The sequence below is a fragment of the Triturus cristatus genome, chromosome 2_1, assembly GCF_964204655.1.
Source record: "Triturus cristatus chromosome 2_1, aTriCri1.1, whole genome shotgun sequence".
NCBI lineage: Eukaryota > Metazoa > Chordata > Amphibia > Caudata > Salamandridae > Triturus > Triturus cristatus.
The window spans coordinates 771,636,603-771,652,757 of NC_140581.1; the positions used below are offsets into that span (position 1 = coordinate 771,636,603).

Below are 16,155 nucleotides of genomic sequence, written 5' to 3' on the forward strand. Positions count from 1 at the left end.
TAGCAGATGGATATCTTGGAGAGTTGAAAAACAGGATGATATTTCCTTAAATACAGGCATATGTTAACATATATTTCTAGACGCATGCTAATATTTATCTGTGGGTGTAGGGTTTTGTAATATTTGACTGGTTAATTTGCTAAATTGCTACATGTATCAAAGTTTGAGTGCATGTTTATTAGTTAATTAAAGATGCAAATAAACCATTTTACGACTCTATTAATTCTCAAAACACTAAATAAATATGGATACCTGCCAATAATATGTCCAAAAATAAATATGGATAAATACAGACGGAAATGTTTAAAAACAAAATACCATAAAACAGGGAGCCCTAATTAAAATTGAAGACTTAGAAGACTTTGCCAATTTAAATTCTCCTCTCCCAGATGTCAGATGTCATAGGTAGTTAGTGAAGCGAAAATAGCTCATAAGCTAGCTGTCAAGTTAATTTACAAGGGACAAATAAACTTTCTTGCAACATCATAATTATAGTAATTAACAAATGCATTTATTTTACTTCCAACAATTAAATGTGAAGCAGGGAAATTATGTAAATTCTGAAATATTGCAATATTTTGACTACGCCTGGTGCTCTGAACCTTTCTTTCTTTATCAGCATGGCATTTGTGCGGGCCTGTGGTGTGAATTAGAAGGTGAGAAGGAATGTAAAACCAGGCTTGACCCACCTATGGATGGAACAGAATGTGAAGCAGGGAAGGTAAGTTGCCATCTCCGAATGTCCCTGTGCCCCAATACAGAAATACAATTGTTTTCTCATGTTATGTTAAATTGAGCAACATGGTTAATGTCAGTACCGTCTAACAAATCATCACCTGCTGATAAAATACAGATGATTGTAAAGCTCACTTAGCTCAAGAAAATTGATGTCCTGAACAGTGTCAACTTTGTAGCACACAGTATGGGGAACAATGTATTGAACATATATCTTTTGTGCTGTAGAGCTGACATCAAATGACAGCGCATGCTCTATAAATTTTACTTCATTGGTCATGACTTTGGCTAAATGGCATCTCCTTTTTTCTCGGCATTCCCTTTAAAGCCCTCAGCTCTCTGGTGCTGTCCACATAAGGTTAGCTAGAATCTAGGGGGCATATTAACAAGGAACAGGGAAAATTAACGCTAAGGGCGCTTAGCGTTAATGTCTTTAACGCCCGCTATCGCTGGATAATATCGCCTGGTTATCGCGTTATTAACAACGCTACCCGCCTAGACGATAAAAAATCCAGCGATAGCGGCATTTTGGGAGGTTATCGCTGGTAATGCAGCGATAAAACTACAAGGATAGGGATATCCTTGTTGATAGCCCATGGTGGACTTAGCCATGTAATCCACCTCTCATTGGATTACATGGCTAAGTCTGAAAATTAGCAGACGTAAAAAAGCAGCGTTAACCGTGGTTAGCGCTGCTTTTTTTGTCTCTAACAGGGTTTGCGTGAAGCTTGATAATAGGAATAATGTCGCTTAGCGACATTTCTCCTATTATTTTGCTCTGGAACGCCCACTTTGCTTCTCATTAGAGATGCAAAGGGAAGCGTAGTGAAAAAGGGTGCTAACATGCGATTTTGCATGTTAGCACCCTGTTGTTGATAGGGCGATATTTTTATCTCCGCTTCTTTGGCTTTTAAAGCCAAAAAAGCGGAGATAAAGCCCTTGTTAATATGCCCCTAGGTTCCTAGAACCAGTTATACTCCTTAGCTTGATTGTGCTGGGAAGCCATGTTTCTTTTTTATTATATAGCTTGGATTTTCGAGAGAGGAAAAATTAGAAATAGTTTTTCAAAAAGAATTCATCAAAACAGTTACTTGGCAAGCGCCTGCATGTTCTCCATGATAGGCTGATATTACACTGTCTGTCACTCTTTCCTTTGCAGTGTTTACACGTGCTCTGTGACACGGGACATTAGTGTTCACAAATATTATTATACTTTACGATCCTAAAAGTTGTCTCATTGTAAATACCCTGACAGGCTTGACAAAGCCCCTGGTCATGGAGCAGATGGGGTGAAACGTATGTTGACTGTTCCACAATTAACCCACAGTAACAATGATGGCTGAAAGCAGACAATGGAATAAACTGAATTTCGGCCTTTGTAGGCCTAAGATAAGGTGGTTTCCGAATCTCTCAAACCCCTTCTTTAAAATGTTTTAGGAAGAAAAGTGCTGCCTGACCTGCCTTGGAAAGAAGCAGCCGGAAAGACGTGTGCTCTCCTTTTGCACCTGGGGCTGGCCTAGCTCTGCAGAGGTCAGTTGGCTGGCCTCCTGCTCACTCCCTCAGGGGCACAAATGGCTGTATTCTGTGAGAACGGACCAGCTGCCTGTTTGGGAGATGACTGTATTAGGCTCTAGGGAAGCGCCTAGCTGGACAGGGTCCTGAGCCCTTTAAGCCCGCTTGAGCACCTGGGGAGGCAAGGCTAACAAATGACTTTCCCGGCATCAAGGAAAAGTGAGACCGTCCTTGTTCTCACTTCTGGAAGTCAGCCACAAGACTGCACTATAGGCCATGTCTGTGTGGCTGCTGCCCTTCCTATGAAGTTGTAAGTAGATAGGCCACACTTGTATCACATATAATGTATATGTTCAGCATGAATATCTGCACACATTTCACCTTAATTTCTAGTTTGGCAGTGGGTTATTACTTGGCGAAAACATTCCAGTATCTCTTCCCCAAAATAATCAAAGTGGAATATCTGTGACATTTTGTCCATAAAGGATAGCACCCACATGACCCACATCTGAAGCATTAAGAATTATTGGTCATGTGTATCTAGGGTCTTCTTTTTATTCTATTTTCTAGAGTTTTCTTTTTATTCTATTTTTTCAGTTTTGATATTTTAATAATTCTCATGATTTATTTATATCGTTTCATTCCTTTTGTCTTTTATTTATGAGTCCATTTCAAATAACTCTATTATAGCATTTTCAATTGTAATGACAAGAGTTTAATATTGTGAACTGTATGTTGACATCTTTATTCTTGTTAATAAAACCTTTCTGAACTTAAAAGAATTATTGGTCATGTGTAAACTTGCCCAGACATTTCTGAAATTGAGATGACATTAATAGGTGGCTTAATTGGCGATGAGAACTTCTATGAGAAGAGTACGGAAAGCAAATTATTGACTTATACTCATTTTCTTTCTCTATAATGTAAAGTGTGTAATCTTTGATAAAGGAACTCTGGCTAATTATATCCCACTGCGAAAAGTCAGATAAGGTAGCAGTGATGTGTTATTAAGACCACAGATAGCTGGTCCAAGGGGAGGAGAAGGTAATACCAGCATCAACATATAAAGCTGCATGACTGTTGTTACCATTACATGAAAAGAAATAGCCTCGCAGACGGCAGAACTGTTTGTACGTACACTACAACTGTCAGCAAGAGAAGGCAAGCTCAGGGCTCATTGTGGTTGTACTGTCCGCAGGGGAATAGGGTTCCCAGAAGTATTACACTCACTGGGTACAATACAAACTAAACAAGCGGCAAAACACCAAGGAAATAAAGAAGGCCCTTCTGTTGCACTCTCTGGAGTGGGAATAGTAATTTTTACCCCTAAGCTATCCAACACTTTCCCTACTGTTGCACTCACTGGAGTGGGAATAGTAATTTTTAACCCATCTCTAGCCAACACTTTCCCTACTGTTACACTCTCTGGAGTGGGAATAGTAATTTTATACCCTCCGCTATCCAATATTTTCTCTACTGTTTTTGTTAATGTAGTGTATAATTTATTATAAAAGATAAAAAATATTGTAATTTTTTAACTCGTTATATATATTGTTTATATTTGTATTTATATTATTGTTGTATGTGTATATATTTATTTATAATTTATAAAATGTTTTGAACAATTCATAAGTTATTAAAATCTATTAAAATAATTATTTATGAATATTATTAAGTAAGAATATATATTATGTTTTATATGTATATGTTTAATTTATTTTTATATTATGGGGCCGATTCCGATCCTGTATTTTTTTTTCACGTACGACTGGTATCTGTAAATTCCGTCCGACCCGTGAAGTACGATTCATACAGGAAAAATACATACAGATCGGCCCAATCCGTACAAATCGGATCGGGAAAAGTTGTACGGGACGGACCCAGACACTTTTCCGTACAAATCGTAAAAATGCAGTCCGACCGTACTAGTACGATCCGGACCGGCTTTCCAATTTACGATTTGTACGGAAAACGTCCCGTACACAGGGAATGCCATTACCCGCTACAAAGCGAACTTTGTACGACTCGTATCCCGGGACAAGTTGTTCCCAGGGTGCGAGTCGTACAGGGGTACGAGTTGTACAGGCATACACCCCCGCGTGTTGTGTATGTACTGTGCGTACCCCCAGTGCGCATGTACTGTGTGTACCCCCAGTGCACATGTACTGTGCATACCCCAAGTGCGCATGTACTCTGTGTACCCCCAGTGCACATGTACTGTGCGTACCCCCAACATCGCGTACCCTAACATCGCATATGTACGGTGCATACATACACAATGTTGGGGGTATGCACCGTACATACGCGATGTTGGGGTACGCGATGTTGGGGGTACGCACCGTACATACGCGATGTTGGGGTACGCGATGTTGGGGTACGCGATGTTGGGGGTACACACCGTACATACGTGATGTTGGGGGTACGCACTGTACATACACAATGAACGGGGGTGTATGCCTGTACAACTCGTACCCCTGGGGCCTCTGCTTTTACGGCTGTTTTTGGCTCCCGTAAGAAAAGAGCCGTACGGAGTGCCGTAGGGACCAATCGTACTTGCTGGTCAGGAAACCGCTGCTTAAATACGTACGGACGTCGCGTACAAGCTGTTCCGGATCAGAATCGTTGGTTTATTTTAGCCGTATGGTCTTTTGTACGATTTGTACGGAAAAAGGCTTTCTGTACGAATCGTACTTCCTAGGTTGTAAGAAAAGTTTACCGGGTACGAGTCGTACGGGAAAAACGCTCCGTACAACGATTTGTATAGCCTTTTTCCAGGATTGGAATCGGCCCCTATATGTATTAGTTATCATTTTTAAACATTTTAAAATATTTTTAACTATGTTTCTTTTAATTATATGTATTATTTACTTTATTTTGCATAATTTTTTAAATATAAAAACGATATTTTTTACAACGATATTTTTGACAATGATATTTCTTTTCCGATATTTTTGTACTACCCATAATGTAGATAGGACTTCGATATTCTGGACATCGATATTCATGCGTCGATATTTCTGTAGCTCGATATTCTGACTGTCGATATTCTGTCAGTGATCCACATTGTAGCACCGCAGGTACATCAGAACAGCCACTGTGAAAAGCATATTCGGTGCGGGAATCTCGCAGCACTCCCGAAACCAGGATTTAAGGAACTTTGTTGTCTCTGTATTTGTCTCTGTATTGTGCAATGTATTTGAAAGGCAGGACAATTACTTTTAGGTTTTACATAGCCTAGTATTAAAAACTCTAAAATTCGTTTTTCACTACTGCAAGGCCTAGCTCTCTCATAGGATAACATTGGGATTACCTTATTACATTTTTGAAGTGTAGTTCCTAATTTTGAAGAGATAGACTTTTTTGGTGTCTTTTAAATCACAATTTAAAACCACAATTTATGGTGAAGTCAGATTCTAGATTGCAATTATGAAAATTCCACTTTTAGAAAGTTGAGCAATAGAACAAAGGATTACATCCCTATATTTGTGACTGGGGTGAATGTTTGCATTGTTCAGCATTCCTTCCATTATTTGTTCTTTTTGCTTTTAGAAAGTTGGCATTTTCTCACTTTAGCCATTTGGTGCCTGCTGCTTGTCTCTGATACACGTCTGGAGAGGGTGAAAGCTGGGCTTTGTGTATTTCCCCGAGATAGCCACATACAAAGGGAGCTTAGGTGTGACTGGATGTGCCATCCTGCAAGGGAGGAGCTGGACCCAGCCTCACTTACACCTGCATAGGCTGTGTCCTACCCCCATATACTGCATACCCCACTGTAGTGAGTCTGGAGCCAGGGCACGAAGGGAGGACTTCTGTGCACTTCAAAGACCTGTATTTGAAGTCTCCCCACATCAAAGGCACAACTGGGTATAAGTACTGGACCTCTGAGACCACCACTTCAGTACACTGCTGGACCTGTGAAGACTCTGCCAGGAAGAAGGACTGCTGTGCTGCTAAAGGACTTCTCATTCTGCTGAACTGCAGCTTTGATGGACTCCTGCCTTGCTGTGCTGCCCTGCTGCCTGCTTTTCCCCAACCTGGTTGAGAAAGATTGGACCGGCATCACTTGAACCCAGAGTACTCCAAGGGCTAGCTGGGTTGCCACCTGATCTGAAGTCTCAGGGACATAAACAACTTCCAACTCTTCTGCTGCTGCACTTGGATTCTGCTCTCTGTCAATCTGCCCTGCCAAGTGGCGCCACCCCACCCTCTGAAGTGAGGCTTAAGGGGCTTGCTTCAGTCAAACCCATGCATCCTTTCTCGAACCAGTGCATCAGTGCCATTACATAGATCAGAAACAGTGCATTGTCCCTTGTTGCGGGACCAGAATCAGTGCATCACCTTTGCTGTGTGAATTGACCCGACACCTTCATACCCAGCAATGCGCGATGGTCTACTCAAGGTCTTCGCATCTCCAACGACGTCAGCCTCGACAATGACAACGAGAACTGATGCATCACTACTGTTAGATCGCCACCATTGCAAGGATCAACGCTGATGCATCACTTTGGCTGTACCTCGCATCCTCTTTGACATCGACACAGCCAGGATAAATGTACCTTTGTTCAATGAGCCTAACTGGGTCTCTGTATCCAGCCTGCTGTTCATCACGGTCAGCCTGAACTTTTGACTTTATCTCAGCCCGGCACGACCAGCTATCCCTTGTAAGCGCTTATTGCTTCTAAGCACTATTTTATAGTTTATTCTGCAAAAAATATCTTCAGTTCTACTTATTGGATTATTTATCATTTTGGTATTATTTTATTTATTAAATTAAGTTTTATTTTTCTAACCTGGGATGGAACATTTTTGTGTGGTGTTTTTACCACAGGGGGGCAGAGAGGAAAAACTCAGTTTTGACATTCTAGAGAGGCTTGCTTAAAGACCCAGAATATATAGCACACATGAACACCTGGATTGAGGTTTTTTTGGAAATAAATAGAGGTAGCGCCAGCACAGGGGTGGTCTGGAATGCTCTTAAAGCTGGGGTCAGAGGGGAGACACTCGGCTATAGTATCCGAAGAAGGAAAAAAGAAACAGAACAAGTTAATACACTTTGTAAAACAATGGCTGATCTCAAAGAGAAGTTGATAAGGGCAATAGAACAGGGGCATCGGTGGAGGCTTAGACGCATAAAATCGCAGTGAGTAAAGCTGAAATTGGGGAAAACACATCGACTAAGGCAGCTGAAAAATACCTTGCATCGCGTGAGGGGTGCTACGAACCTAGCGAGCAAGTAGGCTATATGCTTGCTGTTCGGACGAGACAAAGAAGGTTGATGGGGGAAATAGTCGAGATACAGGACAAAGATGGGGATTTGATCAAAGAACCTATGGGTATACGGGAGGTATTTCATAAATATTACAGTGAATTGTATCAGGAGGAACTAGTGCTGTCCCGCCACATGGTCAGGAAATATTTGAATGACATCCAAATAGAACAATTTGCCACTAATGTTATAGAACTTATGGAGATGAATATCTCAGAGGAAGAAATACAGAATGCCTTGAGGTCTCTTCCATCGGGCAAGGCAGTGGGGCCGGATCAGATCCCTCTGGAATTTTATAAAACTTTCTATCATCTATTAAAGCAGGATATGTTAGAAAAGTTCAGACATGCAGAAGGCGGGAACTCAACACCTGGGTCCTGGACCCAGGCGGTAATAGTCGTCTTCTTCAAAAAAGGCAAACCCCCGCGAGAACCAGGTTCATATAGGCCTATCACCTTAATGAATAGTGACTCCAAAATCTTTTCGAAAATATTCGCTACTCGCTTTAGCACCATCATAAGTAAAGTTGTCCACTCTCGTCAGCATGGGTTTATACCCGGAAGAGGAACCACTGAACACGACCACAGGGTAATAACACTCTTTTATGCAGCAGCTGTCTCAGGAGACCCTATGGCACTTATTCTGCTTGATGCTAGGAAGGCATTTGATAGGGTCTCTTGGGACTACCTGTGGGGCACCCTAGAATGGTATGGGCTAAGAGAAGGATTCATTAATGCAATCATGGGCCTATACAAGAATCCGGTGGCCCGTGTTAGAGTTAATGGGGAGTATACGGAACCAGTACAGATCATGAGGGGAACTCGACGGGGATGTCCCAGCTCCACCCTACTCTTCGCTATATATATTGACCTGCTGATACGAAGGATTGAAGGAAACTGCATAATTAAACCAATGAAATTTCAGGAGTGGGAGACAAAAATCCTAGCTTACGCGGATGATCTGGCAGTTGTTACACCCGACCCCCAAACTGCAGTTAACCAAATAGGTAACGAAGCGGCAGCATTTGGCTTTATCTCAGGTTACAAGCTTAACCAGCAGGAACTCAAATTGTGGTCAATAGGTTTGCCGTTCTTGTGGATACATGGGTCACAAATATGGCTTAATACCTTGGGGTAAACATTACATCAGAACTTGAGCAGTTAGTAGAGGTTAATATCGCTCCAATAATAAGTCAAGGGAAAAAGGCTCTTGATAGGTGGCATAATCTTCATATTTCAATTGTAGGTAGATGCAATATAATAAAGATGCTGTTTCTTCCCAAGATACTTTATCTCTTCAAGACTATCCCTCTGGCGTGTGCTACGGGGAGGGAAAATAGAAGAACCGAGGAATCAACCCGGGTCAGAATACATGTACAAATTATTAATAGGTGAGGCTGCACGGGGCTGCTTCCTGAACTTTAGTGAGCCAAGTTATTACAAAAAGTTAGGTTTAAAACTTTGTGCGCAGCTTTTTAGATTTGGATATCCTTTAAACGAAAACCCGAGCTTGGCCGGCTGAATTATTACACGCAGCTCTTTAAAAATCCAACTATGCCAGAGATCTTTCGGGATAATATCATGGCAAGATGGGAGGATGCAGGAATCCACTCGATAGGGGACCTCCTGGATACATCAGGTGTACTAGCATTTAGCAATATACAAACTAGATTTGGGATACATACTAGGGATTTTTTTAAATATTTACAAGTCCGGAGTTACTTAATCCAAAAGAAAGGGGGTATAATGGGGTGTAATAACAATGGTGTTGTGGATGAAGTCTGCTCTGAAGAAGGGTGCACCATTAGACAGGTTTTCTCGAAGCTGATTATGTTCACCCAGGATGACCTTGAAAAACACGGGTTTCAATGGGAACAGAAGTTGGGTATAGCACACAATACATTTCTAGAGTCTCTGGAATTCGGGAGGACGGTGCTTCGGTCGGCAGGGTTACAGGCACAACATTACAAAACTCTGCTTTCATTGTACTAGAATTGCCCAATGGGGCTGTCAGGATGGAATCACATGCCCTCGCTGTAGTAGCACTGAAGCCGCTTTGACACATATGTTTGCTACATGCTCGGTCTTAGGTACTTGGCTAGATCAAATTGAAGAATTTATGAATACGTCTCTGAAAATAAAAATGAATCTGACAGCCCAACTTATACTGCTGGGAATCAGCAACAACGATGTGTTGAAGGACTATCGTCCTTTTCTTTTCATAGCCATGGCAGTGGCCAGAATATGTATTGCCGCAGCTTGGTTGGATCCCCTTGCACCAGGATTTCAGCAATAGTTGGGTAGATTATTAGCCACCTCTAACCTAGAAAAAGGGGTGTATAAAAAAAAGGGGTCAAAAGTGAGAAGGAAAGGAGAAAGCATATAGGCCCCCCTCAAAAGATGGAAGGAGGGTAATTAAATGTACAATAAGGCTCCTGTAGGCTACTGGATTGTATGGGAGAGAATTTCTGTTTCATTTATTAAGTCCTAATTGTTGATGATTTCTTTATAATAATGATGAAGTTTTTATTTTGCTCCCAGCTCATATGTGCCGTTTCATGTTTATCCTCATGAAATCCTCTTGTACTTAAAGTATTGGTGATGATTCAAATAAAAAACTTAATAATTCTCCTACCCCTTTTTTTCTCCTTTCATTTTTTGAACCAAAGGTTGAATTCATCACAGTACCAAATATATTTGTAAGCACTCACATAGTGACATTTACCAAACCAAGTTACGGTACATTCTTATGCAGGGATTCAATTGGTTACTAATCATTACATTATACACTCTGTATACTTAAGCCCACCCCATATTCTCTATGTTCCATATACAGTATCCCCCACATCGCTAATCCCTGAAGAAGACCTTCATGAAAGTGACAGACCCACCCTGAAGGTTGAAATGCGTCTGCATAATTTAAGGATTTGAGGACACTCAGTATCCATAAAATATGATTAAACATCATGGAAAAGAATCAGAGGATTGATAATTCTTCACTCCATGGTCATTCAAACCACTGTTGTGTGCCCCGATCACGTGGGGCCATCTCTTTACCTGGTGGACCATACAGTTGTGGGTGATAATATATACACACCCTGGGATACGAACTCATCAATGTTACTGTAGATTTCAATATATATGGGACACCAAACTTATATGTTTCTAATATAATTATTTTTAAAAAGTACTTTATATATGTTGGACACTTACGTATGTTGTTTTTTTTTTAACAATCTGAAAACACATGTTAATGTATGTACAGACAAGTTATGTGAGGTTTTGTATTTGATTTTTGTGGTTTTAAGTTTCTATTCATGTAAATTGTTGTCTCATACTTGTGTATTAATATAATTTTGGTGACAGACCAGTCAACAGAGAACACATTTTCTTATGTGTTTTTTTAGTGTACTACTTTCTTGTGTCCTTTCCACTTAAGTTCCAATCCGTATATTCAATGCTAATTTGAAACTTGACACCTATGTCCAAGCAAGTGGGATACACAAGAGAGAGGAGTTCTCTATATCTTAATAAGAAGTAGAGTAAAATCTCCAACAGTTGTTGGCATTGAGAGGTAAGGAAGGATTACGTAGCCTCTTTAAAATAGTGGATGCATCTATGGTATGAGGGTTTCAAACACACAATTTAAAAAACACTTTTACTAAAAGGTGTGTTATTAAATTCTGAGTTCAGAAAACCTAAACCCCAAATTTCCATCTCTTCCCAATTGAAAGTTACACTCGTAAAACGTTAAAAGGCAGCTCCAATGATAACCTGAGAGAGAGACAGTATTTCAATAATGAAAAACAAAATTAGCATATTTCACTATCAGGACATCTAAAACACACTACTACATGTCCTACCTTTTACCTACACTGCACCCTGCCCATGGGCTAGCTTGGACATACCTTAGGGGCGACTTAAATGCAAGGAAAGGAAAGGTTAGGGCACTTGCCAGGTCAACATGGCAGTTAAAACTCCACACACAGACTCTGCAGTGGCAAGTCTGAGACTCCTTTGAAAGACTACATGTGTGGGTGGCACAATTAGTGCTGCAGGCCCACTAGTAGCATTTGATTTACTGTCCCTGGGAACATCTGTGCACTTTACTAGGGAATTATTAGTAAATCAAATATGCCAATCATGGATACACCAATCAATAATACGATTTCCACACAGAGAATATGCACTTTAGCACTGATTAGCAGTGTCAAAGTGCCCAGAGTCCTTAAACCAACGAAAAATGGGTCAAATACATGAGGCCAAAAAGCAAAATGTCTGGGGGTTAGCCCACAAAAATGCCTGGTCTAACAGCAACTATGTTGATAAAGCATTAAAAAGAATTTTTTATATCAGTTTTGCTGTCAAAGGTTTGAGCATGGACAAACGGTGCAGTTTGTCAGCTTTCTCTGCGTATAAGGTCTGTGTAAATATGGCTAGCTCTGCTGCCTGTGCCCTGTGATTGTGAGATGTGCCTATTCATTTTTCTAAAATGCCCTTCATAAGCAGATTTTTCGCCATTAATACATGACTATCTACTTGGCAGATGTAAGGTGAAAATATGAAAGGAATTCGAATCGAGAAGCTATGCAATTTAGAAGTGAAGAAAGATGATTGATTTTAAAAGAAGTTAGACAACATGAAATCACATATCGTAGAATTTATAACCATCTGTAATACACATTATTTAGGAGCTAGTTTTCAGGTAAATTGGGCTGGAATGTTTTGTTTTGCCACCATTTTCTCTTTAAGAATCTCTACCACCTCCGGGGAGTAACTCGTGGCTAGCACATCATAAACACATTGTGATGGTCCATTAGAGACCATTCGCTGTAATTATTTTTCCAATCTATGTGGAAATCGTGTGACAAAATTCCTTATTTGTCCATGTGTTTTTTCAATATTTACTTGGGGAATGAGCTATCACCAAACCAGCCTAGAGGAAGTCTGACTCCCTTGATGAAATTCAGGGCAGGTTCTTACACCCCTCCAGCCACCACTGTTTAAGACGATAATCACAAATGATTGTCGTTGCTGTACACAAAGGGTGAGTTCGACTTGTTTTGAAAATGGCAAACACTGTAACATTTTCAAAAAGAGGCTTTGACGATCGAGATAATGCTAAGTGAAACTGATGAAAGGATAACTTAGGCCTTACATGACATCATGTTTTCCAAATTCTGCATTAGTGTCCCAGCAGTTGTTCTTTGATATAGGAGACACTTCATATATCAAAACTGATGTAACTGCATCTTCTCTGTTCCTTGCCTCGTGTTCTTTTCATCTCTTCTCCCTTAAATGATTTCTGCCTGTCTGATTGACCTTCCCGGATCACTTTTCTTATGTTGTCAGTTTTTAAGATCAGAAGGCTGTGTTCGACCTGGTATTGAATGTCACAAAAAAATCAGAATAAACAAAATGTTGACGAAAAATACACAACTCTGTGTGTGGGAGAATGGAACGTTTATTATAAAAATGAAATAAAGCAATTTTCAAACACTGCAGTAGAAAAACTCATGTGAATTGGGAGATTTCTGGTAACTGTCAGAAAAGAGATTTTACGCAGTTTCGTGTTGCCTTTGCCAAATTTATGCTATCTGTATAAACGAAGGTCAAGTGGCTTGCCAATATGCTTGGCTTCTAATAGGAAATTATATTATCACTAATCTTGCTTTCCATTTGGCAATATGTTGACATCATAATTGAGTATCACTAGGGATTTGTTGCTGCTTGAATAATGAAGTGTTCTGCAAAAGACAGTTTCCGCATGTCTTTTTTCCCAAAGTCACCCTCTTAGATTTAAATTACACTAAGCAGAAATAGTGAGATAAAGGTAATAAAGTAAATTAGAAATGTGCATTGCTTTCAACAAAATGGAGCAATTACGGCATTATATTTTCCACCTGAATACTGACAAGTGCCCATTCAGTTCATTCCACTGGGAAGTTGCTCGAGTTCATCTGTGCGTTTTTGTATGCAAGATTTTTACGGGGCGCTACCCCATTTTAATAGTTGTAAGCTTGAAAAGCAGTTCTGGCAAAATGTTCAAACCAGCTGTGCTCCCCAACTCCTCGCTCCTTCATCTCTCTCTTGAAGTCCCCCCACCCCATACCCCCACCCTCTCCAGTGCCCGATGGGATTGAACATAAGCCAGGGAACCAAAATAAATGTGGGCCCCATTAGTAAATTAGAAGGTAAAACGAGTGCCAAAGTTTGCAAATTGGGGCAGTCATACACTTGTAAAGACACCGTATAAGGGTTTGGCAAGGTATGGAAGGCTGCGGGCAATGTTTGCTTTATTATCCGGAAAATCAACAGTATAAATTTGGATCAGCAGACCATAAAACAGGCCCATAAACAACATAAAAAACGGCACATACATTGACTCTCAGACCAGCGCATCGGGCAATGCCTGATTACCCTAAAGGACAGTCCCACCTTGCCCCTCCTCAACCCCCATGCGACTGGGATTACCTGGAAAATGGGAGAGAGTGACAGAGGCGCAAACACCGGCCATGAAAGGCTCCAGCCCACCAGGGAAATGCCCAGTGGTAAAATATGGTCAATCCGGTCGTGGTGGTAACGATATTAATAATGTGAACAATCCAAATGCGGACTTCTCCAAAGGGGTAATAAAGGAAAAAGTGAAACGAATAGTCATAACCGATTAGCAATGAATGCCGAATTTAGCACTTATGTCCAGCAAGTGCTGTTGATGCCAAGATGCAACAACTCAAAAGACATAAAGTAAAAATAGTTCAGAAAAATTCATCAAAATGCTGTGTCTGCTAACTTCAAAGATCGTGCTCCTTACATCATGAAAAGTGAGTGATTAATTCTATATTCTGACATCCCAAGGTGTAGCTAAAAACTCTTTTATGCTATGCATGGGTGAAGAGATTTTGCACTCATGAATCAAATGCATTTACGTTTCATGCTTCCTGCGTGTGGTGTAAGTTGCGTATGCAAAGATGGGAGTTCAGCTTTTTTCCAGGCACCTATCAGACACACGCATTTTGAAATCACCCCAAGTGTCTGGACTGACTTTTCACCATCCATTTGTTGGGTCAGACGGCTGCTTTCAGGGCTTAAGAGATGCTTACGCAATTTGCCCAACAATCAGCTTTGTGAGAGCTGCACTCAGCTTTGTTCTAGACAATTCATGCTTCACCACCGTGAAGAAAAATGCTCCTTTATACTCGAGTTTTAAAATGAAGACCCACATTGATTGTATGACAAAGTATGTAGTATACGTACTTATTTGCAATTGCGAGATGATATACGTCGGCAGCACTAGCCGACCTATGAGAGAGAGAATCATGGAACATTTTAGAGCAGTGAAGCAACGAGACACGAGGTATCCGATAACTCAGCACATGCATGACTGTACTGCTCAGGGCAAACAGCTGCAATTTAGATTCCATGGTCTACAGACGACACCTATTAACCCTAGAGTGGGTAATAGGTAGTTGATGTTGAGGCAGAACGAGGTACACTGGATAATGACATTGAAAGCTGTAGAGTGTGGGCTCAATATAGATCATGAAATGCAATATTTTCTAGGTACATGATATGGACGTGAGTGGGCTAACGTTGAAACATGGAACATGATGTTGACCAACTGAACTAAGAATTTTGAAATGTGTAAAAACTGGGGTTGTATAAATAAAGGAACAGTCTGTTCTGCTAGGTATTTTTTGCAATACTCATAAATGTACAAATTTGTATGTAACCAAGCTATACGTAAGGGTACCAAACTGTTTCTTTTTTTGAATGATGTCCTACTTTTTCATATTATAACTGTTTAAGATTGGTAATTTAGTTGTGCCGTATGGAGGGTTCATCTCTCAGAATATATGCAGTACTAGTAGCCTCTGTGGTTGAATAGGAGGCGTAAGGTTATCAAGAATAAGATAGATAACTGCTAGATAATGAGGTCTCTTCTTTTGTCCACATGGTCTCTCATGATGGCCAGGTAGTGGCATTTATGATTAACAACAATTCTTCACAAATTTTTGAAGTATTCAATAGTAGTAGAGTAATTGAGGAATCTGGCTTAATTCGGATCGTGTGTGGTATAATAAATATTTTTACCGCATATTTATTAGGATCTAGGATCCCGTTTTAGGTGAGGCACATAGATTATTGATATTCGTTTTTGCACGTGTTATGGGTAAACCTAAAGTTTTCTCGGATATACCAGTATTGTGTATGTGATATGAGTAACGTTTCATAATCTGCATTAAAATCTTTTATGTATTTGAAGGCATTTGTCTTTGCGCGTGTCATGGGCAGTAATAAAGTTTTTTGGACATATCGTTGTTGTGCATGTGACATGAGTGATGTCTCGTAACCTGCATTAAACTCCGTTCTGTTTTTGAAGGTAGTGACGGCCATCATATGTAAGGATGGTGTTGGTGCTTATAACCCTGAATACCGTGATTTTGAATAACTAAGAGCAGGATATTCAAATTGTAAGATAGATATTTAGAAACGCCTAGCTGCATTCGATTTTCTGAACATTTTACAGTATCTTTTAGTAGAACTGCGTGGGCAATTAATTCTAGCCTCGCTATAAATAGGAGAATCCTAAGATGGTGCCGGAGGAAGACGCTGGAAAGACGAGGAAGGAGAACTCTCTGA

At 40.3% G+C, this 16,155-nt stretch overlaps 1 protein-coding gene across 1 annotated transcript in view; it reads left to right on the forward strand.

Moving 5' to 3' along the window:
* Positions 1-16,155, forward strand: part of ADAMTS19 (ADAM metallopeptidase with thrombospondin type 1 motif 19) — a 1,193,695-nt gene that overhangs the window by 748,177 nt on the left and 429,363 nt on the right. The window contains exon 11 of the mRNA XM_085632713.1: positions 620-721. Within this exon, the coding sequence (XP_085488839.1) occupies positions 620-721 (102 nt within the window). The remainder of the gene's footprint in view (positions 1-619; positions 722-16,155) is intronic.